Source organism: Lepus europaeus, chromosome 8 (assembly GCF_033115175.1).
Source record: "Lepus europaeus isolate LE1 chromosome 8, mLepTim1.pri, whole genome shotgun sequence".
Lineage (NCBI taxonomy): Eukaryota > Metazoa > Chordata > Mammalia > Lagomorpha > Leporidae > Lepus > Lepus europaeus.
Genome location: NC_084834.1, coordinates 1,823,452 through 1,842,870, shown reverse-complemented (window position 1 = coordinate 1,842,870; position 19,419 = coordinate 1,823,452). Strand labels below are relative to the sequence as shown.

The 19,419-nt window shown below is 43.6% G+C and overlaps 1 protein-coding gene across 1 annotated transcript; it reads left to right on the top strand.

Moving 5' to 3' along the window:
- The first annotated feature begins 16,942 nt into the window (after positions 1-16,942).
- Positions 16,943-18,975, top strand: LOC133765430 (KATNB1-like protein 1). Its single transcript, XM_062198987.1, has 2 exons — positions 16,943-17,029; positions 17,145-18,975. Exon 2 carries the CDS (start codon positions 17,160-17,162, stop codon positions 17,985-17,987), a length of 828 nt encoding a protein of 275 aa, XP_062054971.1. The 5' UTR covers positions 16,943-17,029; positions 17,145-17,159; the 3' UTR covers positions 17,988-18,975.
- The last annotated feature ends 444 nt before the right edge of the window (positions 18,976-19,419 follow it).

The following is a 19,419-nucleotide window of genomic DNA, read 5'->3' as shown; positions in this document are numbered from 1 at the left end:
TTAAATGACCCTGATAAAAATGTTTCCTTCCATATACAGATTGCAAGAGAAATTAAGCTGAAGCACAAGAAATGAGGAATCTAATATGTCAAACAAAAAAATACAGTTGAAGGCATTAACAACAAACAAAGTGAGGCAGAAGAATGAATATGTGAACTGGAAGACAAATCTTTGGAAATATTTCAGTCAGACAAAACAGAAGAAAAAATAAGAAAAATTTTAAGAAGTGTTCAAGACTTACGGGATGCGAACAACCCAACATATGGGCTCTGGAATTCCTGAAGCTATGCAAAGAAGTCTTATTCAGAGAAATAACAACAGGACACTTGCCTAATTTGCAAAGGGAAGGGTTATCCCAAGAATTAATATCATCAAAGTCTCCATATTACCCAAAGCAATTTACAGAATCAATGAAATCCCAATCAAAATACCAATACCATTCTTCTCAGTTACAGAAAAAAATGATGGTAAAACTCATATGGAAACACAAGAGACTCCAAATAGCCAAACCAATTATAAAACAACAACAAAGCTGGAAGCATCACAATGCCAGATTTCAAAGCATGCTACTGCGCCCTTTATTGACACCAAGATAGACAACGTAGACCAAAAGAGCAGAATATAAACGCCATAAAACAATCCATGCATCCATAACCAACTTGTCTTTAAAAAGGGAACTAAAATCAACTCCTGGACAAAGAACAGTCTTTTCAGCAACTGGTGCTGGGAAAACTGGATCTCTGTGAGCAGACCTAGGAAACCAGACCCTTCCCTTACACTTCATACAAAAATGAAATCTAAATGGATCAAGGATCTAAACCTACAACCCCAAACCATCAAATTACTAGAGAACTCTGTGGCAATACTACAAGACATAGACATAGGAAAGATTTCTTGGAAAGGAATCCAGAGGAAAAGGCAATCAAAGCCAAAACAGACAAAAGGGACTACATCAGCCTGAGGAGCTTCTCCACTGCAAAGGAGACACTCAGCAAGTGAAGAGCAATCGACAGAATGGGAGAAAATTGTTGCAAACTATGGGAATGTTGTTATGGTATAGTAGGTTTAGCCTCCAGCTACAGCATCAACATCCCATATGGACACCAGTTCAAGTCCCAGCTGCTCCGTGTCCAATCCAGCTCCCTGCTAATGTGCCTGAAAAAGCACTGGACAGTGTCCCAAGTGCTTGGACCCCTACATTCACCCACAAGGGAGACCTAGAAGAAGCTTCTGGCTCCTGGCTTTAAACTGACCCAGCAGTGCCTGTTGTGACCCTTTGGGGAGTTAACCAGCAATTAGAAAACTTCTAGAATGAGTTTTCTAATTGCTGGGAGCCTGTCCCTCCCTCTTTTTGTAACTCTGCCTCTCAAATAAATATATATTTTTTTAAAAAAATTTCAAGCTATACAACTGATAAAGGATTAACACCCAGAACCTATAAAGAGCTTAAGAAATTTAACAACAAGAAATCCAGCTAAGAAATGAGCAAAGGATTTGAACAGGCATTTTTGAAAAGAAATTCAAATATCCAACAGACACATAAAAATTGCTCAGGATCACTAGCCACTAGAGAAACGCAAATCAAAATGACAATGAGGTTTCACTTGGACAAATAAGAATGACTCTCATATAGAAATCAATGATGGAGGAGGGGCTCCAAGATGCTGGAATAGGGAGGGAGTGCACTGATAGTCTGGAAAAAAGATAGTTTATTAAAGTGGAGATACTGCAGCCTCAGGGAAGAGTTAGGGAAAAAACTACAGTGGAAACTCTTCAGGAATTAGTAGGACAGTGGACCTATGTGGAGGGCACAGGCACCCACAGCTCGGGACCCCAGGTTCTGAGTCTATGCACCAGCGCTGGAAAGGGAGGTGAAGCAAACCTGCAGTAGCCCGAAACACTGGTGGAAAAGCAGCAGGAAGAGACTAGAAGGAATGAGGCTTTGAAGCCCCATGGGGGAAAATTCACCAGGCTGACTAGAGAGAGGAAAAAAATAAAAGGGACTGGTACAGACGTGATTCTCTCTCTCCAATCACCTTACAAAGGCAGGCAAGACAATAGAGCAGGCGCCATTTTGGACATACATAACAGCTACACCAGCTTGGGGCTGCACCCACCCTCAGCCAAGCAGAAAAACCTGACTCTGGTGGGGAGAAATAACAGGAGACTAAGACCTAGTGAATGTGTGGAGCTTATGAACTGGGACTGTGAAAAAAAATAAAACTGAGGGTGTGGGGGAATCTACAGGATACTATTAAAAAATCCAACATTATTTTTTTTTGACAGGTAGAGTTATAGACAGTGAGAGAGAGAGATAGAGAGAAAGGTCTTCCTTCCATTGGTTCACCCCCCAAATGGCTGATACAGCTGGCGTGCTGCGCCAATCTGAAGCCAGGAGCCAGGTGTTTCCTCCTGGTCTCCCATGCAGGAGCAGGGCCCAAGGACCTGGGCCATCCACCACTGCCTTTCCGGGCCACAGCAGAGAGCTGGACTGGAAGAGGAGCAACCGGGACAGACTGGCGCCCTGACCGGGACTAGAACTTGGGATATTGGCACCGCAGGTGGAGGATTAGCCTAGTGGGCCGTGGCGCTGGCCTACATTCTTTTGTATGATGGCTGTGTTTCTGTGTTTCTGTGTGTAACACATCTTTAAGCATCTTTTGCAGGGCAGGACGAGTGGTGACAAATTCCATTTCTGTTTGCTATGAAAGGTCTTTATTTCACCTTCATTCACAAATGAGAGCTTTGCAGGATATAATATTCTGGGCTGGCAGTTTTTCTCTCTTAGTACCTGGGCTATATCTCGCCATTCCCTCCTAGCCTGTAGGGTTTCTGATGAGAAGTCAGCTGTGAGTCTAATTGGAGATCCTCTGAGAGTAATCTGAAGTTTCTCTTTTGAACATTTTAGGATCTTTTCTTTGTGTTTCACTGTGGTGAGTTTGATTACGACGTGTCGTGGTGAGGATCTCTTTTGGTCATGTTTATTAGGGGTTCTATGAGCTTCCTGTAATAGGATGGCTCTGTCCTTCTCCAAACCTGGGAAGTTTTCTGCTAGTATCTCACTAAAAAGGCCTTCTAATCCTTTCTCCCTCTCCATGCCTTCAGGAACTCCTAGAACCATCCAATTTTCAGAAATAGATCAACCAGACAGGAGAACAACAAGGAAACACAGATTTAATCAACACCATAGCCCAAATGGATCCTACAGATATCTACAGAACTTTTTATCCTACACTTAAAGAATTCACATTCTTCTCAGCAGTACATGAAACCTACCCCAGGATTGACCACATACCAAGCCATAAAGCAAGTCTCAGCAAATTCAAAAGAATTAGAATCATACCATCCATCTTCTCAGACCACTGTGGAATAAGATGGAAATTAGCAACTCAGGAATCCCTAGAGCGTATGCAAACACATGGAGACTGAACAACATGCTCCTGAATGAACAGTGGGTCATAGAAGAAATCGAAAGAGAAATCAAAAACTTTCTGGAAGTAAATGAGGATAACAACACAACATATCAAAACTTATGGGATACAGGAAAAGCAGTGTTAAGAGGAAAGTTTATAGCAATAGGTGCCTACATCAAAAAATTGGAAAGGCACCAAATAAGTGAGCTATCAATGCATCTCAAGGATCTAGAAAATCTGCAGCAAACCAGACCCAAAACTAGTAGGAGAAGAGAAATAATTAGAATTAGAGAAGAAATCAACAGGATTGAATAAAAAAAAAAAATTACAAAGGACCTCTCCTCACTCAGCACCCCATTCCTCTTTACTGAGCACTCACTAATGCCCACCCCTCACCTTTTTCTCTGTATCCCCTATCATTGTCTATCATTACATATTGATTTGTCTATACCTGTCCCACCAGCCCTTAAGTTCCTTGAGATAGAGACTGTTAGCAGACACAGCGGTCCATTTGCTTGCGGTGTTGCCAATAATGAGCCTCAAGTGGGAGTCGCTCAGAGGAAACCTTTCTTTACTTTTGCCAAGCAGAAGTAGTAGTGGTGAAATCGGAGAAGACCCCCTAAAATTTACACTGAAAATGTGGCCCCTTAAAGTTCCCCAGAAGTGCTACCTGGGGTGCCACATATGCTACCGGAATTTGGGGTACCATACGATTTCTCCATGTGCTTACTAATAAATCCTCAATATTAGTAAGCCCAAGAGGGTTCTTGCCCAATATTTAGAGAAGAATTCTAAATACTGGCACAGATAAATGAGGCAGCATGGTACATTTTAAGCTTTTATTTAGTGAGAAAGATGCATAGGAGAGTGAGAGCTTTATTTAAGAGAGAGAGGTGAATAGGGGTTCATACCAAGCACCAGAAACCAGCCACATGGAAGAGCATCGAGGCCAGGAAGCCTAGAGCTCATGGCCTGAAGGCCACGTGCCCTGGAGGTGTGGGGCTACAGCAAGCCCCCTCCTGGCAAGAGGCCAGGGAAGAAGAGTGGGGACGGGCCACACCGTGTCCTGGCTTTTAACTCACTTCCAAAGGGGAGTGGTTAATTAACCTGATTGGCTGGTAGGCACCCAGGTGTGGCCAGGCAGTAGAATGAGGCCACACAGGGGCCTGGTGAAGGCATCAGGTAGGGGCATGAGGTCACACAGGGGTGTGGCAAAGGCGTGGTCTTCCAGTTCACAAATCTAACAATTTTAGCCTGTATGCCTGCCTACTTCAGTGGGAAAGTACAGTTAAAAAAAATTGTCCTGGTGCCGTGACTCACTTGGTTAATCCTCCGCCTGTGGCGCTGGCACACCGGGTTCTAGTCCCATTTGGGGCGCCGGATTCTGTCCCGGTCGCTCCTCTTCCAGTCCCGCTCTCTGCTGGGGCCCGGGAGTGCAGTGGAGGATGGCCCAGGTGCTTGGGCCCTGCACCCACATGGGAGACCAGGAGAAGCACCTGGCTCCTGGCTTCGGATCAGTGTGGTGCATCGGCTGCAGCGGCCATTGTGGGGTGAACCAAAGGAAAAGGAAGACCTTTCTCTCTGTCTCTCTCTCTCACTATCCACTCTGCCTGTCAAAAAAAAAAAAAAAAAATTCTCCCAGGGAAGTCAGGTCTTTCACAGCAAGGGTGTCCATGATGTAGAAAATGGAGATCCCTTCCTGCTCCGGCAGCACAACTTGTATGTTCAAACTCTGACTCAGACTTGGTCTCTCCTTGTGTGTGGGGTCTCATCCCCTCTGCATACAATGATCCAGGATGGGCTTTCCTGGGACCTCCTGACAAACAAGTGTAGAATCAGAACCAAAATGGACTGAGTGTGGCTAACAGCTAATGCTGGTCTCTTGCTTCTGTACATATTAGCTTGCTTGCTAACAGCTAAGGGTGGATCTTGTGAAACTATGTGGGCCCGAATTCCCAGGAACTAGGTTGACCTAAATGTGTGCTCTGCTGTTATCTTGCCACCATAGCTTGGATCTGTTATTGGGTTTGTTGTTGTTAACTGTTACCTTACAACCATATTTTGGTTTTCCTCTTTATTGCTCACTGCATACCATGGATAAGGTTCAAAATTGTGAGCCCTAGAGGACAGAATACTACAAAAAACTGCGTAACCCGCTGTTAGGGGCCGCACTCTGGTAAGGAGTGTTGGTCCCGATTGGTTACCTTGCCTCTCCTTTGTCTCTCATTTGCTTCTCATTTTCAATAAAATTCGTGTGTGACTGTCACTGGTTTTTGTAACACTCTACCTTAGCTGACGAGTGGATGCAACACAAGCTCAACCCACGGAACTGTTTCAGATTCTCTGCCCCTGCTCTTGTGCCCTCACCCCTTCTAGCCCCATCCTTGCATCCTCATCGCTTAAATCCTACCCCGTTGACCACAAAACTTTCACTTAACTTGTGTGTCCCCAGGTCCTTGATGCCAGATACACTGTAGGTGCTCAAAAGCACTATTTGCTGAATGAAGGGGGGAAAACCTCGAGAAAATACCATGGCTTCCATTTCAGTGTTATTTACATACACATTACCCTTCCAAGTTGCCCCATCCACCACCCCCAGCTGTGTGGCTGATCTCAGCTACAGAAACCCACTCTAAGAAACTTCTCCCCTGAAGTCTTTCATTTTTTGGATGCTTCACATTTTTTCTGCTATCAAATATTAACAGTGCTCCATGTCCTCTGGGAACCACCTTCTCCTCATTTGACTACACTGCCTTGCATATAAAAGGAGCCCAATTACTAGATGTTAAATGAGTGAAGATGGCAGCTTGCCAGCCTATGTTAATGAAACAGCCCTCCTGTCCCCCAAGGCAGCAGGCAGCTTCACTTGGACAGGAGCTCCAGGAGACCTTGTACTACTGCCTTAACACAAAAGTTACTGTTTAAGGAGGATTGGACCCAGGGCAGGTGTCTTGGAAGGAGGAGACCTTGTAGTACCCCTCAGGTCATCTATGAATACAACTGTCTGAACCACTTAAAAGAATGTGCTACGCAGCTTTTTACTTGTCATGCTAATGGGATCTTATTTGTAAAACACAGTCATGAATAAGTTCTGCAAAATAGTATAAAGCTAAAAACATCTGCCCTCTTGTCCTCCGTGTACATTGCTGGCTTGACCCAGAAAAGCAATGGCATACAAACATTTGCATAGAGAGAAAGCAGACCATGTTTGGATAACTTCTACAGAGCTTGTGCTTCTGCTCCCAAGCTTAACTTTTGATGTGTGCAGCTATTGCAAAATCAAGGCTACGCATAATGAGGGGATAGTGGAGCCAAGCTCAGAAATACCCATAAACGCAGAAATACAGACTATCTTAGTCTACAAATCTACTACTCTACAAGACTGTTTTGTGGCACAGTTTAAGCCGCTGCTTGCAACACCAGCATCTCATAGCAGAGTGCTGGTTCTGGTCCTAGCTACTCAGCTTAGCTTCCAGTAAAGCTCTCTGCTGATACACCTGGCGAGGCAGCAGAAGGCGGCTCAAGTCCTTGGGTGCCGGACACCCATGTGGGAGACAAGTGGAGTTCCTGGCCGGGCTGTTGTGGGCATTTGGGAGCTATACCAGAAGATGGAAGGTCTCTCTCTGTCTCCTCCCTACCCCACCCACTCCCTCCCATTTTGTTACTCTGCCTTTCAAATAAATGTCTTTAAAAATTGTGCCTGTTATAGTTAAAACTGTATTACACTCTTAAACATTTAAGAAGGTAAATCTCACATTAAGTGTTTTCACACAACAACAAAAAAGGCTTCTGATTGTGGGTCTGTTACCGGAGAACTGCAGAGTTGTTGTCTTCACGCAAGAAAGAATTCAGGCAGAGACAGAGAGCAGGGGAAAGCAAATAGCAGGGTTTATTAGGGCAGGGACATCCGTAAGAACGGATGGGCACCTCTCCGGACAGAACCTGAGAGAGAGCGCCCAGTCACTCAGACTGGGGGAGAGCGGGGCTGCATGGTTGAGTGGAGAGAGTACACCTGGGCAGGGAGGTAGGCGGCTCAGCAGAGAGGCAGTGGGCTGAGCGCGCAGTCTGGTTGAGGCCGGGAGTTTTTATTTTTATTTTTTTTTTCTTTGACAGGCAGAGTGGACAGTGAGAGAGAGAGACAGAGAGAAAGGTCTTTCTTTTCCGTTGGTTCACCCCACAATGGCCGCTGCAGCCGACGCACCGCACTGATCCGAAGGCAGGAGCCAGGTGCTTATCCTGGTCTCCCATGGGGTGCAGGGCCCAAGGACCTAGGCCATCCTTCTCTGCACTCCCGGGCCACAGCAGAGAGCTGGCCTGGAAGAGAGGCAACCGGGACAGAATCCAGCGCCCCAACCGGGACTAGAACCCGGGGTGCTGGCACCGCAGGTGGAGGCTTAGCCTAGTGAGCCACAGCACCAGCCAGAGTTTTTTAAGGGGATGGGTCTTTGTCTTCCCACATCTTCTCCTCATGGAACAAAGGACTTTTTGGATGTAAATACTAAAAATTCCTTTCTGAGTTTTCCCCCTGAAGCTATCAGACAGGAGGAAGCCTGGCTGGGCCGCTGGTTAGAGGAAGGATGGGCAGGACACCCTGGAAGATCAGGGGCAGGAGGTTTGAAGTGCGGACACTGGGCTGCCCTGGAAGGTTACTGGGATGACTTTGAGATGCAGATGCTGGACCCAGATGTCTCCTTAGGCCTTTGTCACACACACATATGCTCATATCTGACCTTCTACCTAACGGTCCACAGATGTGTGTGGTCACACTGATAATGGTGATTACATTGATCACAATTCTGCAGTAACAAGCTCCTCAATACTTTCATGATTACTAAAGGCAACTTTACCAGGGAATGAGAAGTGGGTTCTCAGCAAAGTCTGTGGACAGAGATCTCTGCACTACAGGCTGGAGGACTATCCAATACACAGCAAACAGTAAGAACAGGCAAGAATGCCAAGTAACTACTGAACAGAGACCTTAAAACTGCTTTGACCTGAAAAACAACTCAAAACAAAACCAGTGATTTATAAACTGAAACAAAGACATAAAAATACAAGTGGGTCATCTGTTTTCCCAGATCTTTCTCACAACAGTGCCATCTGGAGACTCCAAGGGCATGAGATCCTAAGGAAACTCAGATACAGACCCCTAAACGGCTTCTGAGTCGGTTCTGTTTCTCCCATTTCTCTAGTGCCGCTCATCACCAGAGCAAAGAAACCTGAAAGTTCGACAACTGAAATTTTTAAAAAAAAATCTGGATGAACAAAGTAACAAAACAGAAAGTAAAGTCTTAAGTATCCTAAAGGTAAATACAGAGTAGTTAACGTGTGGTGTGTTTAGCCACGATACTATTATTTGAGAATGAGGAAAATGATGATGGGATCAGCATTGTGGCACAGATGGGTAAACCGCAGCCTGCACAGCCAGCATCAGTTGCAATCCAGCTCTCTGCTAATGCACTGGGAAGGCACAGAGGCGGCCCAGGTACCTGAGCCCCTGCCACCCACTTCAGAATGGAGCTCCAGGCTCCTGGCTTCGTCCTGGCCCAGCCCCAGCTATTGCAACCATTTGGAGAGTAAGCCAGTGGATGGAAGATCTTCTTCTTGGTCTCTCTACCTTTTGAATAAACACATAAACAAATTAACTGACTTTTTTTAAAAAAGGTAGCAATAATAACATCCTGTATTATGAAGTATGCCAGTATTCTTAAACATGTTAATTTATACATTTGAGATTACAAGTGAACAGATGTACTTCTCACCCTGAAGGATGCAATTCAAGTAGGATCAGCAAGCCTGATTCTTAGAAAGCAAATAGAACCTGTTAGAAGCTGCTGGGCTAGTGGAATGTGTATTCCTCAGGAAAGCCTCTCATCTGGGACATTCCAAACTTGAGACAATGCATTGTTACCTTCACCACCACCAGGGGGCCTTTCTACACATCCCCCACCCTGACCCCACCCGCATGACCAGGGTCCTTGTGCTGCTTGGCACCTCCCTACTGCCCGAACGGAATGAAGCCTGGCTTCAAACCACCTGCCCTCTGCCAGGCAGGCTCAACCCCTCCTCTCCCTGGCCCTATTCTGTAACCCCTGAAATAAAGTGTTTTCGACTTAAACTGCCTCATTTTCGAACCCTGAAATCCGAAAACCTAACAGAACTCATTTTCCCAGGCCTTCCCCCAGTGCTCACATGAAACCTCCCCAGCCTCCTAGTTCCCTTCCCGGTATCCCTGCAAGGCCGCCTGAAAGGTCTCACCGGCTTACACAGAATCTGGCCAGTAGCCCCTGGGTACCGCCTGGTGCCCCCACGGGCCTGGCGTGACGAACACTCCCAGAGCAGCTTACACAGAATCTGGCCAGTAGCCCCTGGGTACCGTCTGGTACCCCCACGGGCCTGGCGTGACGAACACTCCCAGAGCAGCTTACACAGAATCTGGCCAGTAGCCCCTGGGTACCGCCTGGTGCCCCCACGGGCCTGGCGTGACGAACACTCCCAGAGCAGCTTACACAGAATCTGGCCAGTAGCCCCTGGGTACCGCCTGGTGCCCCCACGGGCCTGGCGTGACGAACACTCCCAGAGCAGCTCCTCCTTTCCTACTCTACCTTTCAGCCCTCATTCTGTCTCCCAGGCATGGCTGATTCTTCTGCTTTCCTGCAGGTGATCCTGGGCACCACCAGCTCCAAGAGCACGGGCTCCCCAAGTATAAAACCTGAGTGGCGGCTGGTGGAGAAGAGGAGGGGAAAAGGGATCCTCACCCTCTTTGTGTGGTACGTTCTGGAAGTCCGATTTCAAAGCATGATTATTTCTGCATGGCCTTTCCTGAAAATTCCTGTGCCCAGAAGCTCTTCCACTCTGGGGAGTGAGCCAGTGGATGCAAGACCTCTCTCTCTCTCTCTCTCTCTCTCTAACTCAAATAAATAAATGAATCTTTAAAAGTCTATGGAAATAGATTATTTAAGTCCAAAAGGACCAGAATTGCTGGTAAGCTTAGCAAGCAGGCTGGGGGGCAGAGGAGAAAGGAAAGCAAAAATTCTAATGATGACAACTTTTTCCAGCAGAGTCTGTTCCCTCTGAGTGTCTCTAGTCTTCCTTGCATAGGAACTTGGTTAACACTTAGGGAACTGATAAAGAAAAAAAAATGAAGTTGTCAATCATCCTTGCGTCAGGGTGTTGGGAAGGATATGTGACGAAGAGTCCTGGAGAAGAACTCACACATACCACTCCTGTAGAAGCCTGTGCCTGCTACAGGAAGACCTCAGTAGTTTGAGCTTCAGCCTAAATTTGTCTTTGCTTTTCTGATCTAGCTTGACATAAGTTACCAAAACATACTGTTTTACTCAATAAATATCTTATGAAGACGTTAGTTAAAATAGCTGTTTCTGATTTAACTTATTGTGTCTAACTGGATTTTGTAGTCCAGGCCTCTCAGGTTTCTCCCTCTGGCTCACGTGTCTTGGCTAGAAGACAAGTACTAGTGGGTACTAATGAATACTGGTCTAGGTACTTGAGATAACCCAAGCTGTTCTCATCACACTTAAGAACCTTCTTTTCATGCACCCCTGAGACTACTTCTGTGTTTTACTCGCCCCTCAGCTGGCAGCAGAGAGAGATTCTTTTCACCTCTAAAATGCTCCCAATTCTCACTTAAGTACCCCCCAGGGGGGTTCCTCCACTGGACCTGGGGGCACTCCCCACGGTATGCAGCGGTCTGAGCCAAGCTGAGCTCTCACACATGACTGAGATATTACATCAACTATCGGATCTGTAAAGAAAAAAAAGTATAATGGCTCAAAGTCAAAAACGTCTGTAGATCATCGAGTCTGAGTAGTCCAGGACCTTTCTGAGGGCATGAGGCCATGTTGCTTTAAAAATCAGATCTATCGGGATTTTTTTCACACAAAATTCAACTGAATTTGTGTAGCCGGTACAAAGGAAGATGAAGAGGAAAAGCACAGCTGGAAGGAAGTTAAGGGGAAACACAGTTCTGTTTCCACCAGGAGCATCGAGAAGTCTGAACCTGAGTCATGTAAACTCCCTGGCCCCTACTCATCGCGTGAAGGCGCTGGGCTCAGTGACTGCCAAGGGCCTGTTCGGTTCCAACAATGTATTTCAGTAATAATTACACGGTTCTCTATCACCTGGACAAAGGAGCTGGTCATAAGTAAAAGAGAGACCTGAGCCTCGGCTGGTTGGTAGCAGGGTTGGCCCAGCAGGGCATCTGGCCAAAGGAAAAGTGGTTTACAGAGTGACTGTGACAGGCAGGGAGACAGCAACCACGGGAAGGCCCAGGAGCTGCCATTTGTGTACTGATGACGTGAAGACCGGCACGTCGCTCAAACAGCAGTGTTTCCCTCGGTCTAAGAAATTCTACTCAGACAAAAGCACTTTCTCAGAACTGAAATGCCACACATGTTAAAAACGGCTTCACAGCTAACATTACAAGTGTGTTCCTTGAGATTAAAAAGCAGCTTGCAGGATCCCAGCCAATTTTAAGAAAGCAGAAATCTGACTTGAAGCAGTTTCCTTTTGGGTCTCAGACATCCTTTTTCTGAAAATGTCATCTTTTTAGGCAATGGACTCTTCACTTAATCTCAGTGAATGCCAATTGTGTCCCCAACTGCCAAAGACAACTCTGCCCAACCTTCCATGTATGGGAAAGCAGCAACTGAGGCACACAAGAATCAACACTTAGCAAGCAGCAAAACTTCGGAGATTTTGTCAAGAAAATAGGGAATAGATACCTATCCTGCTATGTTTTGGATGTGGAATTTCTCCCAAAATTCCATTGATTAATAGCCTGGTCACCGAGTGGTGCTATTGGCCCATTAGGAGGTCGTGTGTGGGGGAGGTCCACAGGGCACTAAGGGTGTGCTCTCGGAAGGTCATTCTCTTCTGACAGTTGGAAAAGCCCACGTTGGGGCCCGCGCAGTCTCGCTGCTTCCTGGCTTACCACGTGATCATTCCTCTGTATGCACTCTGCCCTCAGCCGCCAGGACTCTGCAAAGCCTGCATCGTGCTATCGAGACCTATAACCTCCAACGCTGTGAGCTACATAAACCTCTCTTTCCTTCGTCACTAGCTTGTCTGGTGTTTTGTTGTAGTCACAAAAACCAATACCTACGCATGTATGTGTGTGTGTGTGTGTGCACTTTGTCTTCTTGACAGATGTTTTCCTATTCTCCATGGCACCCAAAGAGATTTCCAGGCCTAAGATAGAAGTACCTGAACTAGCCCACAAACCTGAAAGGAACACAGTAAAATTGGTGTTTGGATTTATAGTAACATATTTAATCATCAAAATTAGGAAGTCATCATGGTACTTTATGTGGTTAGGTTTGTCTTTACTATTCAGCACTCTTTATGGTTCAAGAAAGGAAATTGGGATTCACATGTGAATTTCCTGTTTTGTGGCACTCTATTAAAATTATAATGAAAAATTCAGCTCCTCTGCTGGGAACTTCAGCACATAATGAATTGCATCGAAGAACAGGAAAGAACGGGGGAGAGAAAGCGCAGTTCAGCATGATCAAGTAGAAAGAACACCAGGCGAGGAGTCAGAGGTCTGGATTGGATTCCCAGCTCTGCTACCAACCGGCTGCCTCATTTTGGCCAAATCATTTTCTTTCTCCGAGCCCCGGCTTTCTCATTTGTAAACTGTAGGGACTGGTTCAGATGAATACAATTCTATGATCACCTCTGTCAGATCTTGTAGCACTTTCTGTGCCAGTAGAGCCCCAAAGCAAATTATCAAATCTCTCCCATAATAGGAAACAGCATTTCATTGAATCCAGCCCCTCCCAGGGGACCTGGGGTAAACAGAAGAACCCAAACACTCGGTATATTATGCATCCAGTTGATCACAATTTGTCTGCAGAGTATCCCTTTTCTGACATTTGAAAAGGTCAAAATTCTCAAGAGCTTAATAGGAATCTGAGTGTCCTTTAAGCCAGTATTGTCCCTTGGTTGGGTTGAATCATCCAAGCGCCCATAGGACTATGCAAAATGAATGGCAGTGACATTGCACATCCACTCCACTCTTGTCCAGAGTAAGGGCAGGAGAAGGGGGAAATACTGGTACTCTTTCAAGAGCTTGTATAGTCACTGCCAACATAGTTAATGTTCTGTTCGCATCTTTACCTTTCTATAAATGTCCTGAGATGCAACTTTATTACACTGAGAGATCTATGGGCAACATTCCAGTAGTTTTCCACACAGGTGCTAAGATGCAGTGTAATTACGATAAACATCAGCTACCTGGCCACCTGCCTGGAATGTTACAAGTGGAGAAGGCAAGACACACAATTAGACGTTGGACTGCACAGCCAGAATTCTGTAATTACGCACATTTTTACTTTTAGGAACTTTGGTATTCTTTTGAGAAGAATAATTATTTAGCCTCTTTGCTCAAATTTCCATTGTTTCACTCAGGTATATGATAATCTTCCACATTAGCAATGAGAGTCAGACACCATGTATACCATTAGTTAGTAACAAGTAAATAAATTAGGCAAATAACTTTTCTCCAGTTAATGTGTATGTTTTTCTTATCTATTGTTGAATGTATTATTTGAACACAAAAGAGGATTTTAAAAGTCATTTTACATATTCCACTTTCCAACTGTGATGGACGCCCACTGCTAATTTGAAAAAATTTAAGTTTTCTCTTCTTCCTCCTGATCCCATCCCCACTCACATTTAATAAACAGCAACTCAAGGCCAGTGGAGCGTTTCCTCTCTTGTCTCTGAAAAGATCGCCGAGGCAATAAATTGCTTAGTGTAGATAAATGTATATGAACTTCAACACTGTCATTTTTAGATGCTTAGGGTCTTATTATTTGTATGTACAAACCTATTATAAAACATCAAGGACTATTTTAAAATGTTTACAGGAAACAGACTTGAGATTGAGGGGGAAAAGCAAACAAATAGCAGAGCTGAGTGGGTTAACGATGCAGTTCATTCCAGCAACAAATACTCTTTTTCAAGCTGATGAGAGTTCTTTCTTAAAAAAAAAAAAAAACTGTCAGTATTTAATAAATGCAGAAATAAGTACAACTTTGGAACTAAGATATTTTCAACAGTCCGTTCGGACTGTGCTCAAGAAGCCAGTCCTGACAACACAGTCTAGCTCGTAAGAACCAACAGCTTTACCAATAGAACAGAATAGAAACACCAGAAATCAATCCAAACATCTACAGCCAACTTATATTTGATCAAAGATCCAAAACTAATCCCTGGAATAAGGACAGCCTATTCAATAAATGGTGCTGGGAAAATTGGATTTCCATGTGCAGAAGCTTGAAGCAAGACCCATACCTTTCACCTTACACAAAAATTCACTCAACATGGATTAAAGACTTAAATCTACGACCCGAAACCATCAAATTATTAGAGAGCATTGCAGAAACCCTGCAAGATATAGGTACAGGCAAAGACTTCTTGGAAAAGACCCCAGGAGCACAGGCAGTCAAAACCAAAATTAACATTTGGGATTGCATCAAATTGAGAAGTTTCTGTACTTCAAAAGAAACAGTCAGGAAAGTGAAGAGGCAACCGACAGAATGGGAAAAAATATTTGCAAACTATACTACAGATAAAGGGTTGATAACCAGAATCTACAAAGAAATCAAGAAAATCCACAACAACAAAACAAACAACCCACTCAAGAGATGGGCCAAGGACCTTTAGACATTTTTCGAAAGAGGAAATCCAAATGGCCAACAGACACATGAAAAAATGTTCAAGATCACTAGCAATCAGAGAAATGCAAATCAAAACCACAATGAGGTTTCACCTCACCCCGGTGAGAATGGCTCACATCCAGAAATCTACCAACAATAGATGCTGGAGAGGATGTGGGGAAAAAGGGACACTAACCCACTGTTGGTGGGAATGCAAACTGGTTAGGCCACTATGGAAGTCAGTCTGGAGATTATTCAGAAACCTGAACATAACCCTACCATACAACCCAGCCATCCCACTCCTTGGAATTTACCCAAAGGAAATTAATTTGGCTAATAAAAAAGCCATCTGCACCTTAATGTTTATTGCAGCTCAATTCACAATAGCTAAGACCTGGAACCAACCCAAATGCCCATCAACAGTAGACTGGATAAAGAAATTATGGGACATGTACTCCATAGAATACTATACAGCAGTAAGGAACAATGAAACCCAGTCATTTGCAACAAGATGGAGCAATCTGGAAAACATCATGCTGAGTGAATTAAGCCAGTCCCAAAGAGACAAATATCATTTGTTTTCCCTGATCGGTGACAACTGAGCGCCAAAGGGGAAACCTGTTAAGTGAAATGGACACTATAAGCAACAATGAACTGATCAGCTCTTGTCCTGACTCTAGATGTACAATGTAATACTTTATCCTTTTTAGTATTTGTTGTTGTTGTTGTTGTTCTAGTACTAGTGGTTGAACTCTGTAATTAACACACAATTATTCTTAGGTGTTTAAATTTTAACTGAAAAGTGATCCCTGTTAAATTTCAGAGTGGAAAAAGAGAGGGAGGAGATGCACAGTTTGGGACATGCACAATCAGTCTTGCCCCAAATGATGGAGTTAGTAATGTGCCAGGGGATTCCAATACAATCCCATCAAGGTGGAATGTACCAATGCCATCTCACTAGTCCAAGTGATCAATTTCAGTTCACATTCGATGGCTTGGATAGGTCTAAGAAACAAAGGGATCACACAAACAAGACAAGTGTCTGCTAATACTAACTGATAGAATCAAAAAGGGAGAGAAGGATCCAACATGGGAAGTGGGATACACAGCAGACTCATAGAATGGCAGATGTCCTAAACAACACTCTGGCCTCAGAATCAGCCCTTAAGGCATTCGGATCTGGCTGAAGAGCCCATGAGAGTATTGTAGGCATGGAAAGCCAAGATACCATGGAAAAGAAAAAAAGAAGAAGACCTAAATGAAAGACCTCTGTTAGTGAGATCCCAGTGGAAAGAACGGGGCCATCAAAGAAGGAGGTACCTTTCTCTGAAGGGAGGAGAGAACTTCCACTTTGACTATGACCCTATCGGAATAAGATCAAAGTCAGCGAACCCTAAAGGCTTCCATAGCCCTGGCAACTCATGACTAGAGCCTAGGGAGATTACTGACGCCATGAACAGGAGTGTCAAATTGTTAAGTCAGCAACAGGAGTCACTGTGTACTTACATCCCATGTGGGATCTGTCCTTAATGTGTTGTCTAATGTGCAGTGATGCTATAACTAGTAATGAAACAGTATTTTTACACTTTGTGATTCTGTGTGGGTACAAACTGATGAGATCTTTACTAATTATATACTGAATCGATCTTCTGTATATAAAGATAATTGGAAATGAAAAAAAAAAAAAAACCTGGTGTTAAATTGGAAATGGCATAGAAAATTAATTTTTAAAAAAATATTATGTAGGGAGCCGGCGTGGGGGCGGAGCCTAGGCGACGCCCACCGGGAGCTATCCCGGCGGGCCGCGCGCCCGGCGGCGTTTGAATGGCTGTGCGTCGGGCCCGGCGGGGGAGCCGAGGGACTCTCTAGGCTGCCGGGCGCGGTCAGTCAGCGCCTGGGCACGGCAGGTGCGCCGAGGTACCATGAGGCGCAGCTTCCTGGGATGGCTCAAGTACTTGTGTTCCTGCAACTCACATGGGAGACCCAGATGTAGTTCCTGACTCCTGGCTTCAACATGGCTTAGCCCAACTTTGGGGAGTGAACCAAGGGTATTTAAGAGATTATGGCATCTGAAACCCACAATGTTAAAAAACGGAACTTTTGTACTAATATTGAGGATCATTCCACTGATCTTCCTAGAAAAAGGATCTCTAATTTCACCAATAAGAACATGAAGGAGGTTAAGAAATCTCCCAAACATTTGGCTGCTTACATAAACAGAACAGTTGGACAAGCTGTGAAAACCCCAGATAAACTATGTAAGGTGATCTATCGCAGAAAGAAAGTTCATCATCCCTTTCCAAATCCTTGTTACAGAAAAAAACAGTCCCCTAGCACTGGGGGCTGTGACATGGCAAATAAAGAAAATGAACTGGCTTGTGCAGGTCACCTGCCTGAAAAATTACGCCATGATAGTCGCACATATTTGGTTAATTCCAGTGACCCTGGCTCTTCACAGACAGAAAGCCCATCATCAAAATATAGTAGTTTTTTTTCTGAGGTTTCTCAGGACCATGAAACAATGGCCCAGGTTTTATTCAGCAGGAATTTGCGATTGAATGTAGCTTTAACTTTCTGGAGAAAGAGAAGCATAAGTGAACTTGTAGCCTATTTGGTGAGGATAGAAGATCTTGGAGTTGTAGTAGATTGCCTACCTGTACTCACCAATAGTTTACAGGAAGAAAAACACTATATCTCACTTGGCTGCTGCGTGGACTTGTTGCCTCTAGTAAAGTCATTACTTAAAAGCAGATTTGAAGAATATGTAATAGTTGGTTTAAACTGGCTTCAAGCAGTCATAAAAAGGTGGTGGACAGAACTGTCATCCAAATCAGAAATCAGAAATGATGGAAATATTCAGATTTTAAGACAACAATTAAGTGGGTTGTAGGAACAAGAAAACCATCTTACTTTGGTTCCAGGATATACTGGTAATATAGCTAAGGATGTAGATGCTTATTTATTACAGTTGCATTGAGAGATTTCATCTACTAAACAGCATTTGGTTATTCGAGACATCCTGGGACTATAGGATTTCCAAAAATAGGTCTCTTCTGAGAACTATGAACTGTGGAAGAAATCAAAATCATTTTTTCTTTTAAAAAGCCACAAATTGAAACCACTAATGAAACCCTAAGAATCTACTTCACATTGAAGTGGAATAGTATCCAAAAGGAGCAGTTTCAACTTCAATGAGGTGAAAGTGCACTATGAAGATTGTTCGCCTTTGCTGCATTTGGGATCTGTATGGTTATTTGATAACATTGTTTAAGAACTACTGGGTCTTAATGCAATCATGCATAAGAATATAATTTATACTCTGCAAAAATAAGACAAGAGTTATTACTAGAAACTACAAAGACCAATCGTGATTTTTTTTCAAGATTGTGTTTTATAAAAAAACTTAAATGTGTGCAGCTATTTTCTTATGTTGTAAGACTTTGAAAGTGAAAACATTAAAGTAAATCAATATTAAAAATGTTCACACTGACATGCTGTTTATGCAAAAATGCCTTAATTATTAACTAAGCCAATATATTACGATACCAATATCTGTTTTAAAAAATTGAAACCAACCATGCTTCTGGCATGATAAAATCCTGGAATTAAATCAGGGGTTTACATTCACATAGAATGTTATTGTTCAGATATATTCCACACAGTTTTTAAAACTTGAGAATATTTTTAGTATCTCTGATTTTTTTTTTTGCCAGAATCATCATGCCATGTATGTATGTATTATCCCTATATAAAAAAGGTGAATATGTGTATGAATGTTTAACTGGAAATGTCCATGGAAATAGCTAATTTATATTCACTTTTTATTGTATATATATTTCTAATATTTTTCATTTCTGTATCATTTAAACTTTCTTCACTTGAGTAAATTCACTAAATATTTCAAAAAAAAAATATTATGTAGGATCTCTGCCTTTAATGTGCTGTACACTCTTATTTAATGCTATAACTAGTACTCCAACCGTATTTTTTTTTCACTTTGTGTTGCTATATGGGGGCAAACTGTTGAAATCGTTACCTAATTTATACTAAACTGATCTTTTGTATATAAAGAGAATTGAAAATGAATCATGATGTGATTGGAAGGGGAGAGGGAGCGGGAAAGGGGAGGGTTGTGGGTGGGAGGGAAGTTTTGGGAGGGGGAAGCCATTGTAATCCATAAGCTGTACTTTGGAAATTTATATTCATTAAATAAAAGTTTAATAAAAAAAAAAAAAAAGAACCAACAGCTTTGAAACAAGCTCCTTAGATTTTCACCTGGCTCTGCCACTCTGCAGCGTAATGATTTTGACAAATCGAGGAAG

Excerpts from the sequence above, each read along its gene's own strand:
- LOC133765430 (XM_062198987.1), top strand. The coding sequence starts at position 17,160 with ATGGCATCTGAAACCCACAATGTTAAAAAACGGAACTTTTGTACTAAT.